The sequence below is a fragment of the Hippocampus guttulatus genome, chromosome 11, assembly GCF_054856545.1.
Source record: "Hippocampus guttulatus isolate MCC_2025c chromosome 11, RoL_Hgut_1.0, whole genome shotgun sequence".
Lineage (NCBI taxonomy): Eukaryota > Metazoa > Chordata > Actinopteri > Syngnathiformes > Syngnathidae > Hippocampus > Hippocampus guttulatus.
In genome coordinates, this window is record NC_141271.1 from 19004493 (window position 1) to 19025092 (window position 20600).

The window sequence follows — 20600 nt, forward strand, 5'->3', positions numbered from 1 at the left end:
CAATAGTAGTTACATTTATTCTCCTACTATTACCACTACCATTCCGACTATCACTAGTTCTACCACATTCACTACGACTAAACAAAACATCAACCTGATCAATCAGTTTTGTGACAATCACATTTTGCTCTTATTATTTTTAAAATCATAATTCATTCTTCTTTTGTCTCTAATGGTGGTTGTCAAACCAGCTACAGCATAGGTGTCAAACTCAGGTCCTGGAGGGCCGCTGCCCTGCATGTTTTCCAAGTCTCCCTGTTGCAACACACCTGATTCAAATGATCAGATCATCAGCAAGCTCTGCGCAAGCCTGACATTGAATCTGTTCATTTGAATCAGGTGTGTTGCAACAGGGAGACTTGGAAAACATGCAGGGCAGCGGCCCTCCAGGACCTGAGTTTGACACCGATGAGCTACAGTATTAGGTCATCACCTACTGGACTGGAGTGTAAAATGGGAGGATAATCACACATACAAAAAAAAAAACCCACACCCCCCAAATAAATAAATAAACACACACACACACATACATTGAGAGAGAGAGAGAGAGAGAGAGAGAGAGAGAGAGAGAGAGAGAGAGAGAGAGAGAGAGAGAGAGAGAGAGAGAATCATAAAGTGGAATTAGAAGACTCCTTGTGTACATTGTGCAAACGTACTCTCACAAAGCACGATACCGACATTTTTTTACTTCTTTCTTTCATTATCAGGACTATTTTCGTTCCCTTTTATGCGGAAGTCATCGTGTTTTCCAAAGAGGTGCGTCATTATGTAAAATGTATTGCACAATCACAAACGCGTGCTGCGACTGAGTGTCACATGGCCAATCCACAGAATCTCTTCGTATTTTTGCATTAAAAAAAACACTAATTCAGCCATTTTCTGCAGTGTAAACCAAAATAAAGGTGTCACAATAAGCGCGAGTCATTACTTCCTGTGTAAAAGCGGCTGCTGGAGCTCTTTTTATGTGTTTTTGCACATGGGAAGTGGAGAGGGGGAACTAAAGTGTTGTCCTCTTCGAGCTGCAGGGCTTGTGACCGACGACGATGCATGCATGTCAATCTTTCAGGATCACTTTTAGTTGTTTGACACTGTCAAAAAGCGTCACAAGTAGTCATTGTCGTTTAACAGTCGTAAAGGGTCGACCGTAGCATGCGAACAGTCCTCATTGGGTTACGACATAAGTCAACACCACGGGGCAAATTGTGCAAAAACACATAAATATAGCATCGTCGTGTTTAGTGACACATCTTCGCATTCTTGCCCCTGAGCCAAGTGAGCATGCGCAGTTCGCTCTGGAAAACTTGGCCCTTATTTGGATATGGTAATCAGTCAGGTCAAAAAACCAATCAGAGCGCGATATTTGATGCATGTGATGTCAAAAAGGCGGGGCCAAGAAAACAGGCTGCCAGTAAAACTGCCAGAAGCGGCTCGGCACAGTCAGTGTAGGGAGAAGCAGGGATCTACAGTGAGGGCGAACTTTGTTGCTATGAAACTTAGGACTATTTGCAAAATATTGTCAAAATTACCAAAAAACCCCGTGAATCCATGGGCTGCCCCTAGGGTGGGAGGTTTTTAGTTCAGTTTGCCCGGCGGGGGACCTCGCCACTCACACTTTGTGACACTTTTTTTGTGTACTGGAAAGAATGTGTGAGAGAGACAGTTAGCCGGCTAGCTAGTTAGCAGCTAGCTAGCTAGCCGAGGAGGTGACACGGGCGGCAAGCAGCGGGAGAGAACAAAAGATTTTTATTTTTATTTTTTTGGGAGGGGGGTGATCTTTTTGGTTGTGTACTGACTCCCAGGTCCATGCAGAACGTGTTGTTAGCACCACAAAATGCCCGTTTTACTTTTCCTGGTAGACACGTCCGCGTCCATGAACCAGCGCAGCCATCTGGGCACTACCTATCTGGACATAGCAAAAGGCGCTGTTGAGACTTTTATGAAGGTATTGTACTGGCGGGACAGCTCGGCTCGGGTGGCATTTCCTCTTTTTAACTTGCTCAACCTGTTCGCAAAAAAAAGTCCAACTCTCGGTTTTAAATCATCTCTACTATCTTCACAGCTCCGAGGGAGAGATCCGGCGAGCCGAGGGGACCGGTACATGTTGGTAAATTATGAAGACATTCCGTACGGGATCAAGGTAGAGTTCATGTTCAGCTCAAGTCGGCTTTTCACTGGCCGAGACTGATCGCGGCCGTGGTGATGATGAGTGTCCCCCTTTCCCAAGGCAGGCTGAGTGTGTTGTAAGCTCCCCCCTCCCTCAAAAAAAGTCCTCACCTCAGGAGGAAGCTCGCCGTCCATGCCCCCTTTAAAACATGGCCGACATTTTGTACAGAGAAGCAAGGAACTCTGGGAGTTATTTTTACAGACATCCTCAGGAGGGAGGGGTTGGGGGGGCACTCACACACTGTTATTCCTACTTACAGAACTTATACTACTACCGACACTACTCTTAAATGTCTATTACTAACACTGCAACTACTCTGACCACCCAAACTAAGACTGCTGCCACCAATACTAATATTGCCCCCAATAACTCTAGCATAACTGCTGCTACACAGCTTTCATCACATAAACCACTCTAATTAGCCTTATCACTACTCCTTCCGCCACTCTTACCAATACCCTGACAAGTAATACAACTGCCGCAATCAGGGCTATGACTAATGCTTCCTCCTCCTGATGCTACTTATACTTCTACTCCTTATACCTTCACTACTACTACCAGCACCAATACTTTAGTTGCCACCCACTACGCACTACCCCTTCCACCACTACTAATTCTACCACTATTACGAACGGTAATATTACTGCAATCACTCCCGCCCTAACAATAAGTAATACTCATTATTCCACTTAAAATCACTAATCACTAGTTACATTAAGTAATAAGGTTACGAATTACAGTAATACCACTACTACTGCTACCCCAAATTTCACCACGACTACTCCCAGCCTTATTACCATCACTATTATAACTATCACCACTCCCACAATGATTAATACTCTCAGTTCCACCACTCTCACTACTTATATTACTTTTACTGCTAATACTACACCGAGTACCACCACTGCTACCCCTACTCCGCCCACCACCACTCCTACAAGCAATATAGGACGGGCCTAATAAAAACATTTACAAACAGAACAGTTAATGAAGCAAAGCAGAGAAAACAAAAGTAGCTTAACAAATTTACTAAAGTTAAGTACAATGACAGCATTTAAGCACATTAACATTGAACAAAAACCTTTAAAAAAAATGAAATAAAAGAAAAAAAGAGTTTTCTAAAATTCGTAAAAGGAAAAAAAATAAAATAAACAACTAACACCCCCTCCCAAGAAATATGACTACATTACTTTAAATACCACCACTACTCTTACAACTACCACCCCTAATACTACATGTACCATCACAATCACAATACTAATATTACTACTGCTATTACCACCATTACTTTTACTGTCACTGTAGTGGCGCATCACAAATACATTTATACCAAGTATAACAATAAACAAAAGAATATAAAACAAATTTATTTCTGCATTTTCCCACTGGGTTTCACATAATAAATACATAATTGATTGATTCCTTTTTTTTTTGTTGTTGTCATGGTTGCAAAAAAAAACCAGTGACGTACACATAAACCTGTTCGGTAGAGCTCATTAAAAATAATGATGCATCTAGAAATGTTAAGTGCAGCTGTAGATAAAAAATTTAAAGCTTCCCACTGCCAGAAGGAGCCACAAAAATGCTGTGGTTGAACTTGTAATGAACATGTCATTAACCTGACGGGTACTTTTGTGTGTGCATGTGTCTGTGTTTGTGAAGGCGGGATGGAAAGAGAGCCACGCCACATTCATGACGGAACTGAGGAACCTGCAGGCCACAGGGCTCACCAGCATAGGCCAGTCACTGAGGACCGCCTTTGACCTGCTCAATCTCAATAGACTAGTGACTGGCATTGACAACTATGGGCAGGTAGGTAGCGCTCAAGAGCCACAAGTCCCTGAAACACAAAGACCCCTCGCCCCAGGCCCCAGTCTTCCAAGCATCAACCACCTGCATACTGTGACAAACACACTCATGCAATATAACTAAGGACTCGAATGTCTTGCATAACAGATGGGGCCCCCCTTCTCCCCCAACTCCAGTTTATGAGGTGCTAAAATCACAATTCTTTTTAAGACATATTGTTTGGGGTCACAGTGGATCAAAAATATTTTTAACCAACATTTGTAACACAACAATTAACATTTGGCATAAGGGTGACAGCTTTTTGTGCCATTAATGGTATTTTGAGGCTTCTTTCTAGATAGATTTTTATTTAAATAGGCCTAGCGTATAACAGGATATGTAGAGGTTAATGGGTGGAAATATACACAAAAACTTGGCCCTAAAAAGCGATAATTTTCCATTGACATAATAGATTTGCGCTCTCTTTTATTTTTTGCAATTATTTATGAGAATACTATATTCACCTAAGGTTGCATTTAGCCAAGACTGTTTTTGAACAAATATTTATTTTCAATCTGATACATAAACAGTTGACAATATTCCCCCACTTAAGTTGTTTTGACACCAAAACCAGATTTGCTTTGGAAAAAGGATGTATTGAGCTGCAAGAATATTTGATTTTGCCTAAAAAAGCTACAATTTGCTCTTGAAATGATAGATTTGTACTCAGGCTTCTTGCCATATTTGCCCATCAAAATACTAAATTTGGTCTTAAAACGTGTAAGATCACGTAAGTAATATATTGTGCTTTATAGCTTATTAGAATGTGAACTACCACAGCAATGCTATTATTTGCCACAAAAATGTAATTTGACCAACCACCAAAGTGAAATATTTCTGTACTAAAATATCAAACCAGAGACCTGTAATTTTTCCCCAAAACAACTTATTATGGAAGAAATGTAGTCGTTTCCCATGTAAATATTTTGATTGTTACTCGTAAAAAGGCTTATTTTGGGCTATTTTGTTCTGTAAAGCATAATCTTGGGCCGCACAAACACTAAAATGGTGTGCCTCCTCCACCGTGATGCGGGTTGCTTGTCGAGGAAGACTGGAGGAAAGGGGGCTTAATCCCAACCTCATTTGTAGAAGGGCCGTGATTGTCATCATCACGAATAACCTCCATGTACTTTGTTATTGTCTTTAGCCACCGAAGTGACCTGTTGCTAAGCAACGGAGAAAAGACGTTTTAAATATCGTCTCTAAACCTCATTTGTGTCAGACATTATTCTGATTGTAAAAGAGGCATCAGGGTTTATCGGAATGAAGGTGACCATGAAAACAATGTTTTATTCACAAATCAACTCAAAAGATTTTAGACGTGAAGGGTAGAAAAGCAAAACATTAGATTTGGCCTTACCTTGCCATTAAAACAAACACTGTACTTTCTCATGTGCTTGAAATGCTTTGGTTTCTTCCTCTTGGTAGGGAAGAAACCCTTTCTTTCTCGAGCCCGCGATCATCATCGCCATCACCGATGGCAACAAGTTGACCACCAGTGGTGGGGTCCAAGATGAGGTCAGTGTTATAAATAATAATGTGAATTCAAAGCAAAGATTGTCACTGTAAACGGCCCGGAAAAAAAACCCCAAATATGTGTTGCAGCTCCATCTCCCCTTGACGACGCCTCTGCCGGGGAGCGAGCTGACCAAGGAGCCCTTCCGCTGGGACCAGCGTCTGTTCGCGCTCGTGCTGCGCATCCCAGGCCACGCGTCAGTGGAGCCCGAACCGGTGGGCGGCGTCCCGTCCGACGACTCGCCCATCACGCCCATGTGTGAAGTCACCGGAGGTAGGCAGACTTCAAACCCGTGTTGAGTCATGAGTGACTGCGTGCTTATAGTAGAAATGCCTAAAACAAGAGAAAGTCATTCCAGTCACTCAGCACTTCAAAAAGTCGAACTTTGAGAATGTGACGTGTCACTCACTGGTTCACCCCCTTTGTGTTCAAAGCAACTGTCACTTTCCCAGATGCTGGCATCCTCTAATTATCTGACTGCGTCAAGCCGTGATAATTGTTTAGATGCTTTCGCCTGAAGGCTACCAGCAGATACATTTCAGCTGGACCGTTACACCGTCAATACACCAATCTATTGGGAAATTGGACTCGAAATAAGGACGTGTGTGTGTGTGTGTGCTTCCTAAACTCCAAAACACTGGTCACTGTCTATTTTTCCAGGGCGTTCATACAGTGTGTTCTCACAACGGATGTTGAATCAGTGTCTGGAGTCTCTGGTCCAGAAGATCCAGAGTGGCGTGGTCATTAACTTTGAGAAGACCGGGCCCGACCCTCCCCCGTCGGACGGTGAGTGTCGTCTGGGCGTCCAATGCGGCAAAATATATCATGCATGATGTCTTTTATTTTGGGTTGGGCGGGGTTCAGATGCTCCACCCGAAGCGTTAAAGGCTGGCTCGCAGCCTTGGCATTGCTGCCACAAGCTCATCTATGTCCGACCCAATCCCAAAACGGGCGTTCCCATCGGACACTGGCCCGTGCCCGAGGCCTTCTGGCCGGACCAAAACTCCCCCACGCTGGTAAGGAACATACACTGGGTTAAGTCATCCATTTGATATTAGATTCTGAATTTTATATTTGTTGCCCAGCCCCCCCGCTCGGCCCACCCGCATGTCCGCTTCTCCTGCCTGGACGCCGAACCCATGGTGATCGACAAGGTTCCCTTCGACAAGTATGAGCTGGAGCCCTCGCCGCTCACCCAGTACATACTGGAGAGGAAGTCTCCACACACCTGCTGGCAGGTACAACCCCGGCAAAAACCCCGTCATATGGCTTCAATGATTTCTAAAACGTCCACGCAAAATCTCAGCATCAGAGCTTCTCAGCACTCCATTTAGAATTATATTAGCGTGTTGTCGGCAAACCGTGAGCAACGAGTCAGTAATAGACAGAGAAGGACCAAAGTTTGTAATAGTTTCACACACATCAAGGAAGATAACGTTCAATGCTTACCACAGCCGAAAGAAAAAATGCAGAGTAAGAACATACACAAGCTACCAATACCCGCAACTCACATCAAGTTATTCAACATTCAGATTGGCGAACAGTTTCGAGTAACATTGCACACAAAATAGCGATGGCACGATGGTAGCTGTTTTCGGAACGTCTCACCACTCCACCGGTCGCAATAATCAGCTCTGAGGCCAATTCATGTGTCAGAGCAACAACCCATAATTTTTTTTTAATACTCCTCAGGTGTTTGTCTGCAACAGTGCCAAATACAGTGACCTAGGCCAGCCCTTTGGCTACCTGAAGGCCAGCACGGCGCTCAACTGCGTCAATCTGTTTGTCATGCCCTACAACTACCCCGTACTTCTGCCGCTTCTGGGTGAGTCCTTCGCTTGACTTGTGTGATGTTTTGGAACTTCAGCTGTCCAGAATAGCGTTCGTTCCCCGGGGAAGTCCTAGCAAGCACCGCTTTTAGCGTCGTTAGCGTATTGAGTATCTTTGAGAGTTTCTTTTGGCTTTACATGTTTGGGGTTGATGGTTCGAATCCATGGGAGGGAGAAGACATGAACCATAGAAGCGGATGAAGCAAATAAAGAGACAAAAAAAAAATGAAAGAAGACAACAGCGAAAGATGACATGAACTATAGAAGACAACAAAGAAATGAAATGAAGAAAGATGTGAATTTTCAAAGACGAGGTAAAGAAACAGACATTCCATTGTTTTCCTTGTATTGTTTACCGTAGACGACCTCATCAAAGTGCACAAGTTCAAGCCCACCCTCAAGTGGCGGCAGTCCTTTGAGAACTACCTGAAGACCATGCCGCCGTACTACATTGGGGTAACCAAAACTCACATCTCTGCCTTTTTTGTACTTTGACTTCCCTTGTCGTCTGTTGACCTTCTTCTTCTCGCCGTCTCCACAGTCTCTGAGGAAGGCGTTGAGGATCATGGGAGCACCCAACCTTCTGGCAGAAAACATGGAGTATGGCCTGAGCTACAGCGTGGTGTCCTACCTCAAGAAGTTAAGCCAGCAGGTTCGACTCGACGAAACCACGTCACGTTCTGGGGTCTCCTGGGCTCACATGACGCGGTTTACTTCCAGACCAAAATGGAGTCCGACCGCCTGATCGCCTCCATCGGAAAGAAGGCGCCGCCCGAGTCCGGCATCAAGGTACGGTGGAGGGGCGCAGGGATCTCGCTAGCCCAGCGCAGAGACTTCATCCAGCAGCTTCAGAGTCTCTCAGGCGATGCCCCGGCGCCACCCCTGGAGCTCAACCCGAAAGAGTTCCAGGGCTTCCACCTGGCACTCCTTAACAAGGTCAGCTTTGCTTTTGGCTGTCCAAAAAAAAAAAAAAAAAAAACAATCTTGTCAGGATCCTTTTACTAATTGTGCAACTGGACTCTTGTTAGTTCCACCGTTTTTCTTCAGCTGTAAATTTTTGATGTGGAGTCCCGCTAAGCGATTGTCTCTGTCTTCAAACTGCATTCGAGCCGGCATTTATTGGCTTTGTCGATTTCTAATGTTGGGGACGTGCTCTTCAGGGCTTGAAGCCTCAGAGCTTCCGGAACCCATATGACATTCCCCGCAGTCACTTGCTGGACCAGCTTAGTCGCATGAGGAGAAACCTTCTCAACACCACTGTCTGCACCCTGCGAGGCTACGACGCAGGTACGCTATGGCGCCGTTTGTCATCACCAATGAGCATCAAGGTGTATAGACATTAAATAGGATGTTTATATGGCCCATTACTCAATAGACAGCAAACGTGATTGAAATATGCTACATTCAACGTGTAAAAAAATCAAGAACAACAAATATGATCTGAATATACATTAGCGCACAGAAAACATTAGATATGTCAATGACATTAAAAATGTACAGTATCCAACAGTAAGTATGTTGTAAACCTGCTCCATTAGAGGTGAAAAGAACAGTAAATATGATGGAAATCCACCAAACCAAAACATGGGCAAATTGTCAGTTTATTATGCCCTTTTTTCTCGGTTGTCAAGTTTAACTAAATGACAAAGTCAAAAAGTTAAAAGCTCTGACTGTAGTTTGCATTTTTATTGTTGTAACCATTGAGGGATCAACAAAGTTATTTTGGCCATTATATATATGGATATATTTTTAATGAATTGGCTGATTCTTAATTTTGTTCTGCCAGATTTCAGAATTGGCATCAGCCTTAACATTAAATATATTTTCAATATACTACATGAACATGTTGTTCTGCGATCCCCTGCACAGATCAGCTCCACAGTGTCCCCATCGCTCAGATGGGGAACTACCAGGACTTTCTGAAAGCCGCTCCCCAGCCCCTCCGAGACGCCGACCCCGAGCAGCCCAAGCGCCTTCACACCTTCGGCAATCCCTTCAAGCTGGATAAGAAGGTTCTCCCTTTGACCGCATTCCCAAAATCTAGACCCGCCGCTTACAAATCTTTGAACCTGTATTCATCGTTTCTCCTCTTCCAGGGCATGATGATTGACGAGGCAGACGAGTTTGTGACGAGCCCTCAGAACAAAGGGAAGAGGCCCGCGGACAACAATTTGACGGGCGGCGGACCTAAAAGAAGGCGCTGCATGTCACCCTTACTACGCCTAGGCCGGGCCTACACGCCCCCCATTACTCCTCCAGCCAGCCCTCGACCCGCCTCAGGTGAGAACCTGATGGGGGAAAACAAATTAGATATTTTTTAGAGCATTAACAACAAAAATCGCTTTTTCGTTTGGCTATTTATCACACCACTCACAAACCCTTTTGAAAATCTTTCTAGACGTGGGTAAGAGTGACGGAGAACCAGACCTGATCATCAACCACCTCAATCAGAACCATTGCAGCAGCCTGGACCCAAGCTCCGACTCTGACCCCTTGGGTCCCGCCGACCCACAGGAAAACCACTCGGACTCGCAGCACGGCCAGTGCCGGGACAACGAGGGGGAGAACGGTCAGCTGGGTGAGGACGGGGAAGAGGCTGGATTGGAAGTGATCCTGGTGGGGGAACACTCTCCCCGGTACCTGTCCCCTACCACTCTGAAGAAGCACATCCACAACGAGACCACCAAAGTTAACAACGAGCTCAGGGGGCTCATCACCAAGGAGATCAGGAAGCCCGGCAGACGTATGCCACTCAAGGATTGTTGACATTTTGCTTGTTGTTGTTCATTCCCAAACAAATACTTATTGCTTCTTTCCAGACTATGAGAAGATCTTCTACTTCCTGAAGCAGATCCAAGGCACCTTGGACACTCGCCTCATTTTCCTCCAAAATATCATCAAAGAGGCAGCCAGGTACTGGTTGTTTTTAATTGATATCTCAACTCACAAGGTTTTTTTTGAAGAATTTCCGGGTGATTTTTCTCCTTTCTTTCCTTCTTAATAGTAAGGTTTAGATACACTGCCACTATAGTGAGGTGAACAATGACGTGATAACAAAACTGGAGGTTTCCTTTCATCTTTTCATCAATTTTTGAGGATGTTCTTTTCCATCAAATGGTGTGTGCCGCATTTATTAGCACCCTGATGTGAATACTTTGTACAACCCCCTTTTGCCAACAAAACGGCACCTCATCTTCTATCATGCTTCACAAGTTTGGAGAATACGTAAAGCGGGATCTTCGGCCGTTCCTCTTTGCACAATCCCTCGAAATCAAAAGCCTACTAGAACATCCGGATTTTATTAACGATTCATCACAGGGCTGACTCCACTTTAACGTGAGTTTGAGTGATTAGCTGACTCCCAACAGCCATAGTCCCAAGAGGGTGTGCACACTTATGCAACCACATTTTCTGAGTTTTTTTTTTACTTCTATTCCTTTTTTTTTTTTTTTTTTTTTTCTTCATTGTGTTGTGCAAGTTTTTATTTTTCATTGTAATTTGGTTTTCCAGATTCAAGAAGCGTGTTCTGATCGAGCAGCTGGAGAATTTGTTGGAGGAGATCCACAACAGGTCCAACATGAACCACGTAGATGCACTCTGACCGACGCCGTATTCGCCCCCACCCCTCTCCCCCAGCTGAACTTCTAACCAACCCACTAACAAAGAGGTCTGATATTTTTGAGTCACCACACGCACACGTCAGATGTGTGGGTTCTCAGCCCGGATGACGTGAGTACTTCCGCCGTTCTATGATGACGGACGTGACGGCTTCCCATGATGTTTTGGACCATTGGCCCAAATGGGTTGTGGTTTCTGTGAAACCAAGATCACCCCGCCAATCCAGAACCTTACGGAGCACTCGTGTGCCCTCGTGTCCCCCGCCCCTTTTTTATTTTTTTTGCAGCACTTTGAGGAAATTTGACTCTCCACAAATACAAGCACACTCCTTGTTAATGGGCCGACAAAGAAATTGACAGGACTGACTGGCAGAAATCTGTTGGGCAAATTGCTTGCTGATGATCCACAAACCGGGCTTCGGTTAGTTGAACGAAGGTAACTGATGTCTTGGAAGCAGCTCACTGGTGACCAACAGGCTGAGTCTCAGACTGGTGCTCAACAGACTGGCGACCAAAGAACAACTGATGTCCGATAAATAACTGACTGTTGATCAACCCACTGCTGACTGGCAACTGACGCTTGACGAGCGCGTGACTGGTGATCCACCAAGTGGACGGTTGACAGAGGGTAACTCGGGCAGGTCGTGGACATTGGTGGCCAACCAACATATGTTGACTGAAGCTAACTTATGTGTTGCAAGCAACTGGTGGTCAACCGACTGGTGACTGACCGTTGACCGAGGGGCAATTCATGTCTCATATGCAAATTGACGATCTCAGACCAATGGTCAACTAAATGGTGACACGTGTTTGCCCAAAATGGTGACTGACGAGCAACTGACCGAGGAGTCGCAGACAATGCAAGGAGAATCGACGGTTGACAGATGGTAATTGATGTCTAGCCGAAAAGACTGGTGGTCAACTGACAGGTGACCAATTGGTTGAGCAATGGTAACTTATGTCTCGCACGTTACTGACTAGTGACGAGCAGGAATGTCTTAAGACTGGTGCTCAACTGACAGGCGACGGATGGTTGGCCAAAGGGAAACCGACGTCTGGCAAGCGGTTCACGGGTGACCAGTGGACGAGTGACAGACTGGTGGTCAACCAATGGGTGACCAGAATTCTGACCAACTCATGTCTTGCAATCAACGAATTCTGTGCTTCAGACTGATGGTCAGTCCGTGGGTGGCAGACAGTTGACCGAAAAGTGATTGGCTGGTGACTTTCTATTGACCTGTTGGTTGACCAATTGGAAACCAAAGAGCAAATGAGCAGCTGGCAACTTCAAAACAAAAATCAAAATAACTGGTTGACTGGCGAGTGACTGAGACCAACTTGTTCGCGACAAGGAGACAAGTGACCAACTCACGGCTGACCGGTCACCAATGGACAACCCAAGAGCAGACAATTTGCCAACAGGCGACCGTGGAACAAATGATCGACGACTGACTTGTGTTATGCGTGCCACTTTGTGAGCAGAAACAAACGAGGTGATGTGATTGGTTGGCGGTTGTTTAACAGGGACAAAAAGCTCAGGAAGTGACATTTAATCTTGAAATCACATGCACTTGTGTACAATTGCAGACTTATTTAATGTCATTGAAAAGAGTGCCTGGTTGTAGATGTGATTTTCTTTTGGGCAGGTTCTGAAATATCCAAACCATACATAAGTTGCTTTGCAATTTCTTTGGACGGTCCCGAGCGCTCCAAACCACGCTAACATGATTTGCTTTGTAATTTCTTTGGGCGGGTTCCGTGATCGCTAAAACCACGCAAAAAATAATTTGCTTTCCAACGTTGGACCAAAATCTGCCATAGGTGTGTTTATTTGTTTGTGAGCAGGCTACCAAAAGAGTATTTTGAATACACTGTAAAGCTGTACATAATTCTAGAGTAATATTTAAAAGATGATGTCGTGGTGGAGAAAATAATAATGGCCTTTTTGTAAGTATTTCCATGAATAAAAGTCTCTATTTTACACTGTGAACGGCCACCGTCTGAATAAAGTCTCGCTAAAGACGCGTACCTTTCTGTCTCGATTTGTCGGTTGGGGAAAAAAAAATCATAACATCAACAAGTTGCCACTATTTTTGAATTCAAATAAAAAATTGAATTCAGAAGATTATCTACCGGTAATCTAAAACACGTTACTTGTACTTACTATTTTATAGTTTTGAATAAAATATCTTTAATGAAAATAAAAATGTTAATTGAAACAAAATATTTGTCTTTTTGTATCAGCAGAATAAAATAAGGTATTTTTTTAGTAAAAAAAATACTTGAAAAATGTTATAATTAGTCAATTATTTTAATACACAAAAAAATACTTGAATAAGGTTATATATATTTTTGCAAAAATAAAACTGAAATTAAAATAAACAATATACAATAGCAATTATTTTATATCAAACCCTTATTAATTGTGAGTATTAAAATGTTTATATATTTTATTGAAAAATAAACAAAATTGAGTTAAAATTAAATGTTGGGAAATATTCGGAAAATAAATTCATTAAAATTATAAATAAAGACTGATATACAAAAATAAACATTTGTACAATTTTCTTAATATTTTATTGGTAACAAATATTTTGAAAAAGATCACGAAAAAACACTTTTTCCTGGTGAAAAGAATAGAGCCACAAAAAAGGGGGGAAAAATGGCACGTCAAGTGTAAAAAAAATTATTAAAATTTTATTTACACATTTACAAAAAATATTGTCCCTCTTGCAGAAGTGCATGCAAATAAATACAGTGTGTGTTGTAATTTCCCTCGGGATTAATAAAGTATTTATCTATATAGATGTGTGTGCGTGTTCGTGTCATGTTATAAACATCTCATAGCAATTGGTCGGTGGGGTTCATCACTCGGCCCATGAACAAAATGGATCCTGTTGGAAAAATAAACAAAGTTGTCATGAAGACTTGAATTCACGCATACAAAATGAATGTAAACGCTCAAGCCTGTTTACAGACTATACATTACCCGCAATCCCCAAGGGCATAGTTTGACAAAGTATCATTGTGCATATAGTTTTTCAAATTCTAATCGGGTAGTATGAGACTAAGCTCAAGTGAAGTACTGTCAGCCAATGAGCTAACCGATAAGATAAAAATAAAGTACCTGTTTTAATGTGTCTCAGCAAGAACAGGAAAGGCCGGTCTGCTTTGAAGACGGGAGAGCGGGAACGCTTCAGTAGCACCATGGCTGGAACATGACATCATTTTACTTTTTTTTTTTTTTAAAACAAACCGTTCAATTGATCTGGCAATTTACAGTATGTAAAAATAACCGTAAAGACTTTAAATATTAACAGCGTGGCCCAAGTCCCCAAAAATAAATAAATTGTTCTGCCGATGCCGTGACACCATTGACATCACCTTTAATATTCCTGTGAAAAAAATTTCACAACAAAAAAAAAAAAATCTGATTTTTCAGAACAGATATGTGCCACGACAAAAATATGTGGAAAAATAAATATTTTTTTAAATTCTGGCTATGGCATGGCGTCGACACATACCTGTGGTGGCAGCCGCCTTGGTTCCCTCCTCTGTGACTTCGATGGTGACATCATGGAAGGCGTCGGAAACATAGAGTGAGTCCTCGGCTGTGCACAGAAAAAAAAAAACTCAACTTTTTGGAACCGCTGTTATGTAGTAGGTGCAGAGACACATAGCCTGGGTGCACAGACCTGAAATCCCAGAAAAGTCGGCGTCTGACGGGTTGAAGGCGTCTCCGATTCCCATGGCAGGAAGTGTGGACCTCAAGTTCAATTTGTTATGCATCTTGAACCTAAGCATGCACAAATTCTGACAACCGCGAAAAAAATGTCGTGATGATCATGCCCGGCGATTGGTCACCTGGGCAGGAAGACGTCCATCTTGGTCCTGCGTAGGCCAGCCTCCCAGGAGGCCATGTGGCGAAAGCTCAGCTGAGCCTCCAGGGAAGACAGTTGGGTCTTGCGGTCCGAAGGGAGGACCACCTGGAGGCTCAGGGACAAACCAGAGTAGGGAAGATCCAGGACTGCGTACCTTTGGTTAGACGATGTTAGGAATTGACCTGAACAGAAAGATAAAATTGTCAATTTAGACTCGTGGCTAGTATAGCGTTAGACACCCATGATTTTATAGTTAATTAAAATAGTAAAAACATTTTCGTTAGGCTAACAAATAGCATCTACGGACAACCAAGTAGAATCCATACTGCAGGCAAATAACTGTTATCCTCGGCGTAAATACTAGCATCCTTTGGCTAACAACTAGCATTGACAGCATGGATACCTACCAAAGCGAACCTCGGTAGCTTGGTGCATCATGGGTACTTTGACAGTGGTGCCGTCCATGAGCAGAAAGTGGAGGTTGTGCGTGTTGACTGCGTGAAACTGCTTTTGCCACATGCCCCTGAACGTAACCGTGCTCAACAGTGCCATCTGCTGGCCGGATGGCCAGGAAGACGATGATGCCGATAACGATGAAGATGATAACAATGTTGAAGCCTCAGCCTGTTGAACTTCACCAGATCCAGACAGGTCGCCGCTGCTGCTTCCTGCCTGTAGGGGGAGCCACGGCTCATCTGGACACAGGGAACCATTGAGCATGCTCAGTACTTAACGTGTTACTATGACAACCAAAGGATGCTTGATGGTAGCCCAAGGGTGCTTCTTGTTAGCCTGGTGGCTATCAGCTTTATGATGCTAGTTTTTAACATGGCGAGTCTATTTGTTAGTTTGTGGATTCTACTTAAGAGCTTTTGTGATGCTACCGATTAGCGTTAATGTGCTACTTGTTAGCCTAAAGATGTTAATTGTGAGCATTACCTTTGCGTGAATTGTTGTTCTGCTGCTGGTGATCTCTCATCACACTGACATCAGCCCAGGTTTCAACCTTATGCGCGAATCCGGTGGCGAGTTTAATGCTGTTCTGCACCAATAAAACACATGTCTGCTGTAGCCACGCCTCCTTTGATGCCATTGGACTGCTGCTGTTGTTCACCTCGGCCTGCCACTGCACCAGCACCTCTCGAATGTGAGCTTCTGCAGGCAAACAGTTTTGGAAAATTCAGCCCTCGAAACCTGTTTCACCGATCATTATGAAATTTGCTCGTCATGTCTGTCATGGGCTGATGCACAAAAAAAAAGTCTGAAGACACCATGCCCAAAAGGATACAAGAAATAGGACTACAGTATATGATTTGAAGTGGGCTTTTAGGATAACCATGGACCTTTCCAGGTGACCGGAAATGTTCGGAAATTCGGGCCCGAAAAAACAATTTCACATGACAACAATTTTGGTAAATGTCTATAATGACTGTACATTCTTAAGAGGTGCCCAAAAAGACAGGAAATGGAACATTTTGCTTTCAAGTTAGCTTTTCGGGTAACCACAGACATTTCTAGGGTTCTAGATTTCTTGGGAAGTAAAACCGCCGAAGCCAGTTTTCCTTGGCAGCGTGACATTTGGGAGACATATTGTCATGAATAGACCCACAAAAAAGCCGCAAGAAGATATACTTGAATATACACAGGAAGTCTGCCATTTTGGTTTAAAACTGCCATTTATTGGTCACTTTGGTTATTTCTTGGGGTCCTTAGATTTATTTATTTGTTTTGGGTGAAAATTCTGCCCCTCAAAAGTGAAACTCACTTAGCAACATGCTATTCCCAAATAGACACAGGAAGTCTGCCATTTTGGTTTAGGGTCGCTTTTGGCCAGTTCCCAAGACGAACTACTCAAACATTATTTTTCTGTCAAAGCACACATACTAGGAAGATGTGTGATGCCAATTCACAAAACATTTCAGTTGTAGTCATTGCGAAGCATGACGTTAGATTTTGTTGACTGGCAGCTCTCGTCTTGGTTGTAATTATCCGCGCTGACCTCTTAACCCCGCGGCTTCCAAGCAGGCGTGTGCGTAATGAGATTAGCGGTTCGGTGCGTGGAGGCGGGTATCACAGCTCCGAACCCTCCTCGGGCGCGTCTCAACCCCGCCACTCCACACCGCCTGGCACCAACGGCGCTGGCCGGTCGGCACAGTACCGTTGACGTCGTAGCCCAGGCCGGCTTCCAGCTGGGCCCTGGTGTTGCCCCGGGCGCCGAGCTGCAGTAGGCCCAGGGCGGCCGCCACGCCGGACGGCGACACCACCAGATTGGTGTCGACGCGGCCCTGGGCCACGGCGCGGTACAAGGCCATGGCGAAGCTGCCCTGTCGATGCCTCAGGCCGGCCTGCAGGTTGCCGGTGCTGTGGACCGGGGACGCCAGGCAGAGTAGAGCCAAGATGGCGGACGCCGGGATGCAATACATCTCAATGTTCAAAGGTTCTGGGAAAAGGACAAAAACTCCATTCACTATTTACATGCAAATCAGTTATATGAGTGTGCAAAAGTATTGGATGAGCGCACGTAGAATGACTTTGCTTCCAGTGCATTTTGCTCTGAGCGTCCTGCATTCTTTTTATCTGTGTTAATGACATCATGTACACTATGTTACATTTTCACGTAATTGATAATATGCACAGTATGTGACACATGCAAACGGTGGTGCAATGGCACGGATTGTAACATGATCGTTTGGAGACTCACCATTTATTTAATTCTACCATACTGCAGTTTAAACTACGGCTCCGGGGCCATTTGCAGCCTGCTGTCCTTTTTTCAGCGGCCCTCTGAATATATACAAAAAATAATTTTTGATACGGCCTACACCCCCACAGGGTGCGGGTGTTGAAAAAGTGTATGTGTGGGGGGTGGGGGGTAACACCCACATTCACTGACAGCTACTACTACTAATCATAAATTGGATTTGTTCAGCTTTTCTAGATTTGCAAAGAAACTATTTAGTAAAGACAAAATCACAAACTCTTTGCACTATCACCTGAAGCACTTAAAGATAACTAATAAACAAACACAAAAACGCAACAATAATTACAATACAGAATTGGTTGATTGCTTTTAATGTGTTTAATTCAGGGGTGTCAAACTCATTTCACATTGTGGGCCGCATATAGCCTCGGTAGATGTCAAGTGGGCCGGACCATTAAAAATGACACCATACTCTGCTGTAAATAACCAAAATAATATGTATATCCTTTGTTTTGGTCTAAAGAAGCACAAGAATACTAGGAAAATGTTGAAATTTAATGAATATATTTTTTACAAAACATTACATGAAGGACCTTAGATTTCCTTAGACAAATATGCAATTTACTTTTATCATTCACATATATGCATTGCAGCTGATCCCATTGAATGTACAAAGGCACCAAACCTTAACAAGTAATTGCTATTGAAAAATATAGTAATGCACTTTTAAGATTAAACAAGATTTATAAAGAAAGGAATTTTTAAAACCATTTACACGAGCATATAAATTCTAAATGTAATCCCTGCCTACACCTTACAAACTAAGGAGAGTGCTATAATATGTGTAAAGAATAAAGTATTCACATATCCTTGATAGCGTCTGCTGTGTTGGGTCTGTCTCAGTGACAGACTGAGGCTGGTATTGTCTTCTTCTCTGATCAAAACAAGGTTGTCTTTTTCTCTGATCAAAACAGTGTGTCCCCCTAGCGGATATTTCATGAATTGCACATCATTAAAAATATTCATTCCGTGTCTTTTATGCATTTTTTCACTTTTAAATGATCCTGCGGGCCTGATCAAACCTCCTTGCGGGCCGGTTCCGGCCCGCGGGCCGTATGTTTGACACCACTGGTTTAATTAAACCTTGCTCCCTTACATTTCATTTCTCTGCTTGTGGCCCTCAAAGGAAAAACGCCCCTGACTTACATGCTCATAGTAGAGATACTATTTTTTAAATCCTCACAGTATATAACAATACACCAGCAAATGATGTCAAGTTTTTGGAAGAAATATGAATGTTGTTATGTATATTTTAGTAGGTGTTTATTTTTGTACAAACTCATGATCACATTGGTCACCTTACAATAATAATAATAATAATAAAGATGATGACAAACTCTTTAGATTTTGTCGCTAATGAATCAGTGAGACATGCAAAGCATATTCTCCCTAATGAAGCTGATCATACATCTTGTCATTTACTCTTAGCATGTAATAAAAGACGCAAGATGTGATTTCATGAAAGAAAGGAGTACCTCTGAGTGTTGGGATGCTTCCTGCTCGCAGTCGTCCGCTGTTTCCCGCACTGAGTCATGAGACCACTTAAAAGGGGGGACCCTCGGCTCCGAGCTGCTGCTGCTGCCGCCGGCGGCGGTGGCGGACTCTGGCGGCGACGTCCGTACCAGCCGCCCACCCGCCGGCTGGGGGGTGCGCGCCGCCCTCCGCGGCCGCAAGGAGGCGCCGGGTGGGCGGGGCCAGTAAGAAGACCCCGCCCTCCTGTTCATTCATCCCCTTCCAACTCCATACACACGTGCACACACACTCACACGAATTTTAGGACATAATATCCTAAGATTTTGTCCACATTGAATAAGTCTGAAATGAACCAAACATCCATGTTTTTTATGACCATGAAAGACACTTTCGTCCTCGTTTGCAAATGGCCAGAGAGTCAGTTGTGTTTTAAAATACCGTTTTGACTTGCTTTTGTTGTTTTATTAGTTTGTTATATGTAACTTCAACAAACAAAAATGCATTTTTATGAACGTCAATGACAATGTAACCCTCAGTCAACCCCAAATATGTGCCTTTATAAATATCAAAGACAGTGAAGTCTTCCCTCAACCTGACATATATGTTCTCATAAGCATCAAAGACACTTGAGTCCTCAAGGAACCTAACCTACATATTTTCATGAACATCAAAGACTTAATCAGTGTAAAGTATGTGTGCTTTCATCAACACAGAAGAGTCTTAAATGAACCATGTTTTACAAACATCAGACACATTGGTCTGTTTTGGAAGTGTTAAAGCTATAGTACCTAAAGTTGTGGTGGAAGCACCGACATTGTTCCTAGTGGCCTAGATGCTGGTGGATTAGGGGTGACCGCTGGCCGGTGACGGCGGGCCGGCATCGCAATCGAGATGTGCCAGGTACGCCGCCGAGGATTAGACGTGGTGGAGCTGCCCCACGCCAGCCCCGCATCACGGCGACAAGAGCGTGGCGAGAAAAGGAGCATGGGAACGAGTAAGGACAAATCCGAAACCGGGTGGGAACGTCAACACATATTTAATGGGCAGCGCTGCCTCCCTAATGTCCAACCATTCTCAAACAAATGTTTCAAAAGTCCTCATGTGAACTCAGTTATTGGTTTACCGTTCAGCATTGCATTGGCAGTTAACCTTTTTTCTTTTTTGCACAAGTGTGACCATTTGACCCTGTGACGAATTTATTTATTTCACTCAATGACAAACGCAATCAAGGAATAAATGAATAAGACTTGATAAATATATCAATAAAATTGACCCACGGACAAAGAAATAGAATCAATGAATAAATAAACATGGCACAATAGTAAATAAAATAAAAATGAAAAAACACACTAAATAAAGGAATAAAATAATAGTAAATTAAAGAAATCAAATCTTAACTGAAAAGATAAAATTGTGAATACAAAACGATAAAAATGTAATTAAACCAAAATTAAAACATAAACAAATATGACAGCGAATAAATAAATACAACTTAATAAAAATGTAACAAA

General features: G+C 43.3%; 2 protein-coding genes across 2 annotated transcripts; one reads left to right on the top strand and one right to left on the bottom strand.

Annotated features, from left to right (window-relative positions):
* Positions 1–1457: 1457 nt before the first annotated feature.
* On the top strand, positions 1458–13002 carry ints6 (integrator complex subunit 6). The gene is made up of 18 exons (XM_086124316.1): positions 1458–1942; positions 2060–2137; positions 3827–3976; positions 5441–5530; positions 5618–5801; positions 6189–6314; positions 6393–6544; positions 6614–6766; positions 7221–7353; positions 7719–7813; positions 7899–8009; positions 8078–8293; positions 8518–8644; positions 9227–9369; positions 9454–9637; positions 9756–10100; positions 10177–10270; positions 10868–13002. The coding sequence occupies exons 1-18, from the start codon at positions 1832–1834 to the stop codon at positions 10956–10958; spliced, it is 2583 nt and encodes an 860-aa protein (XP_085980442.1). The 5' UTR covers positions 1458–1831; the 3' UTR covers positions 10959–13002.
* Positions 13003–13553: 551 nt separating this feature from the next.
* On the bottom strand, positions 13554–19340 carry serpine3 (serpin peptidase inhibitor, clade E (nexin, plasminogen activator inhibitor type 1), member 3). Its single transcript, XM_086124036.1, has 9 exons — positions 19092–19340; positions 17014–17295; positions 15795–16010; positions 15263–15550; positions 14839–15037; positions 14670–14770; positions 14499–14585; positions 14102–14185; positions 13554–13868 (listed from the first exon to the last, which is right to left on the bottom strand). Exons 2-9 carry the CDS (start codon positions 17276–17278, stop codon positions 13816–13818), a joined length of 1293 nt encoding a protein of 430 aa, XP_085980162.1. The 5' UTR covers positions 17279–17295; positions 19092–19340; the 3' UTR covers positions 13554–13815.
* Positions 19341–20600: the final 1260 nt, after the last annotated feature.

Excerpts from the sequence above, each read along its gene's own strand:
- ints6 (XM_086124316.1), top strand. The coding sequence starts at position 1,832 with ATGCCCGTTTTACTTTTCCTGGTAGACACGTCCGCGTCCATGAACCAG. Across the intron at positions 3,977-5,440 it reads GCATTGACAACTATGGGCAG|GGAAGAAACCCTTTCTTTCT; the intron begins GTAGGTAGCGCT and ends TCCTCTTGGTAG. Across the intron at positions 6,315-6,392 it reads CGACCCTCCCCCGTCGGACG|ATGCTCCACCCGAAGCGTTA; the intron begins GTGAGTGTCGTC and ends GGCGGGGTTCAG.
- serpine3 (XM_086124036.1), bottom strand. The coding sequence starts at position 17,278 with ATGTATTGCATCCCGGCGTCCGCCATCTTGGCTCTACTCTGCCTGGCG. Across the intron at positions 14,186-14,498 it reads CAAGGCGGCTGCCACCACAG|CCATGGTGCTACTGAAGCGT; the intron begins GTATGTGTCGAC and ends GTCATGTTCCAG. Across the intron at positions 13,869-14,101 it reads GCTGAGACACATTAAAACAG|GATCCATTTTGTTCATGGGC; the intron begins GTACTTTATTTT and ends TTTTTCCAACAG.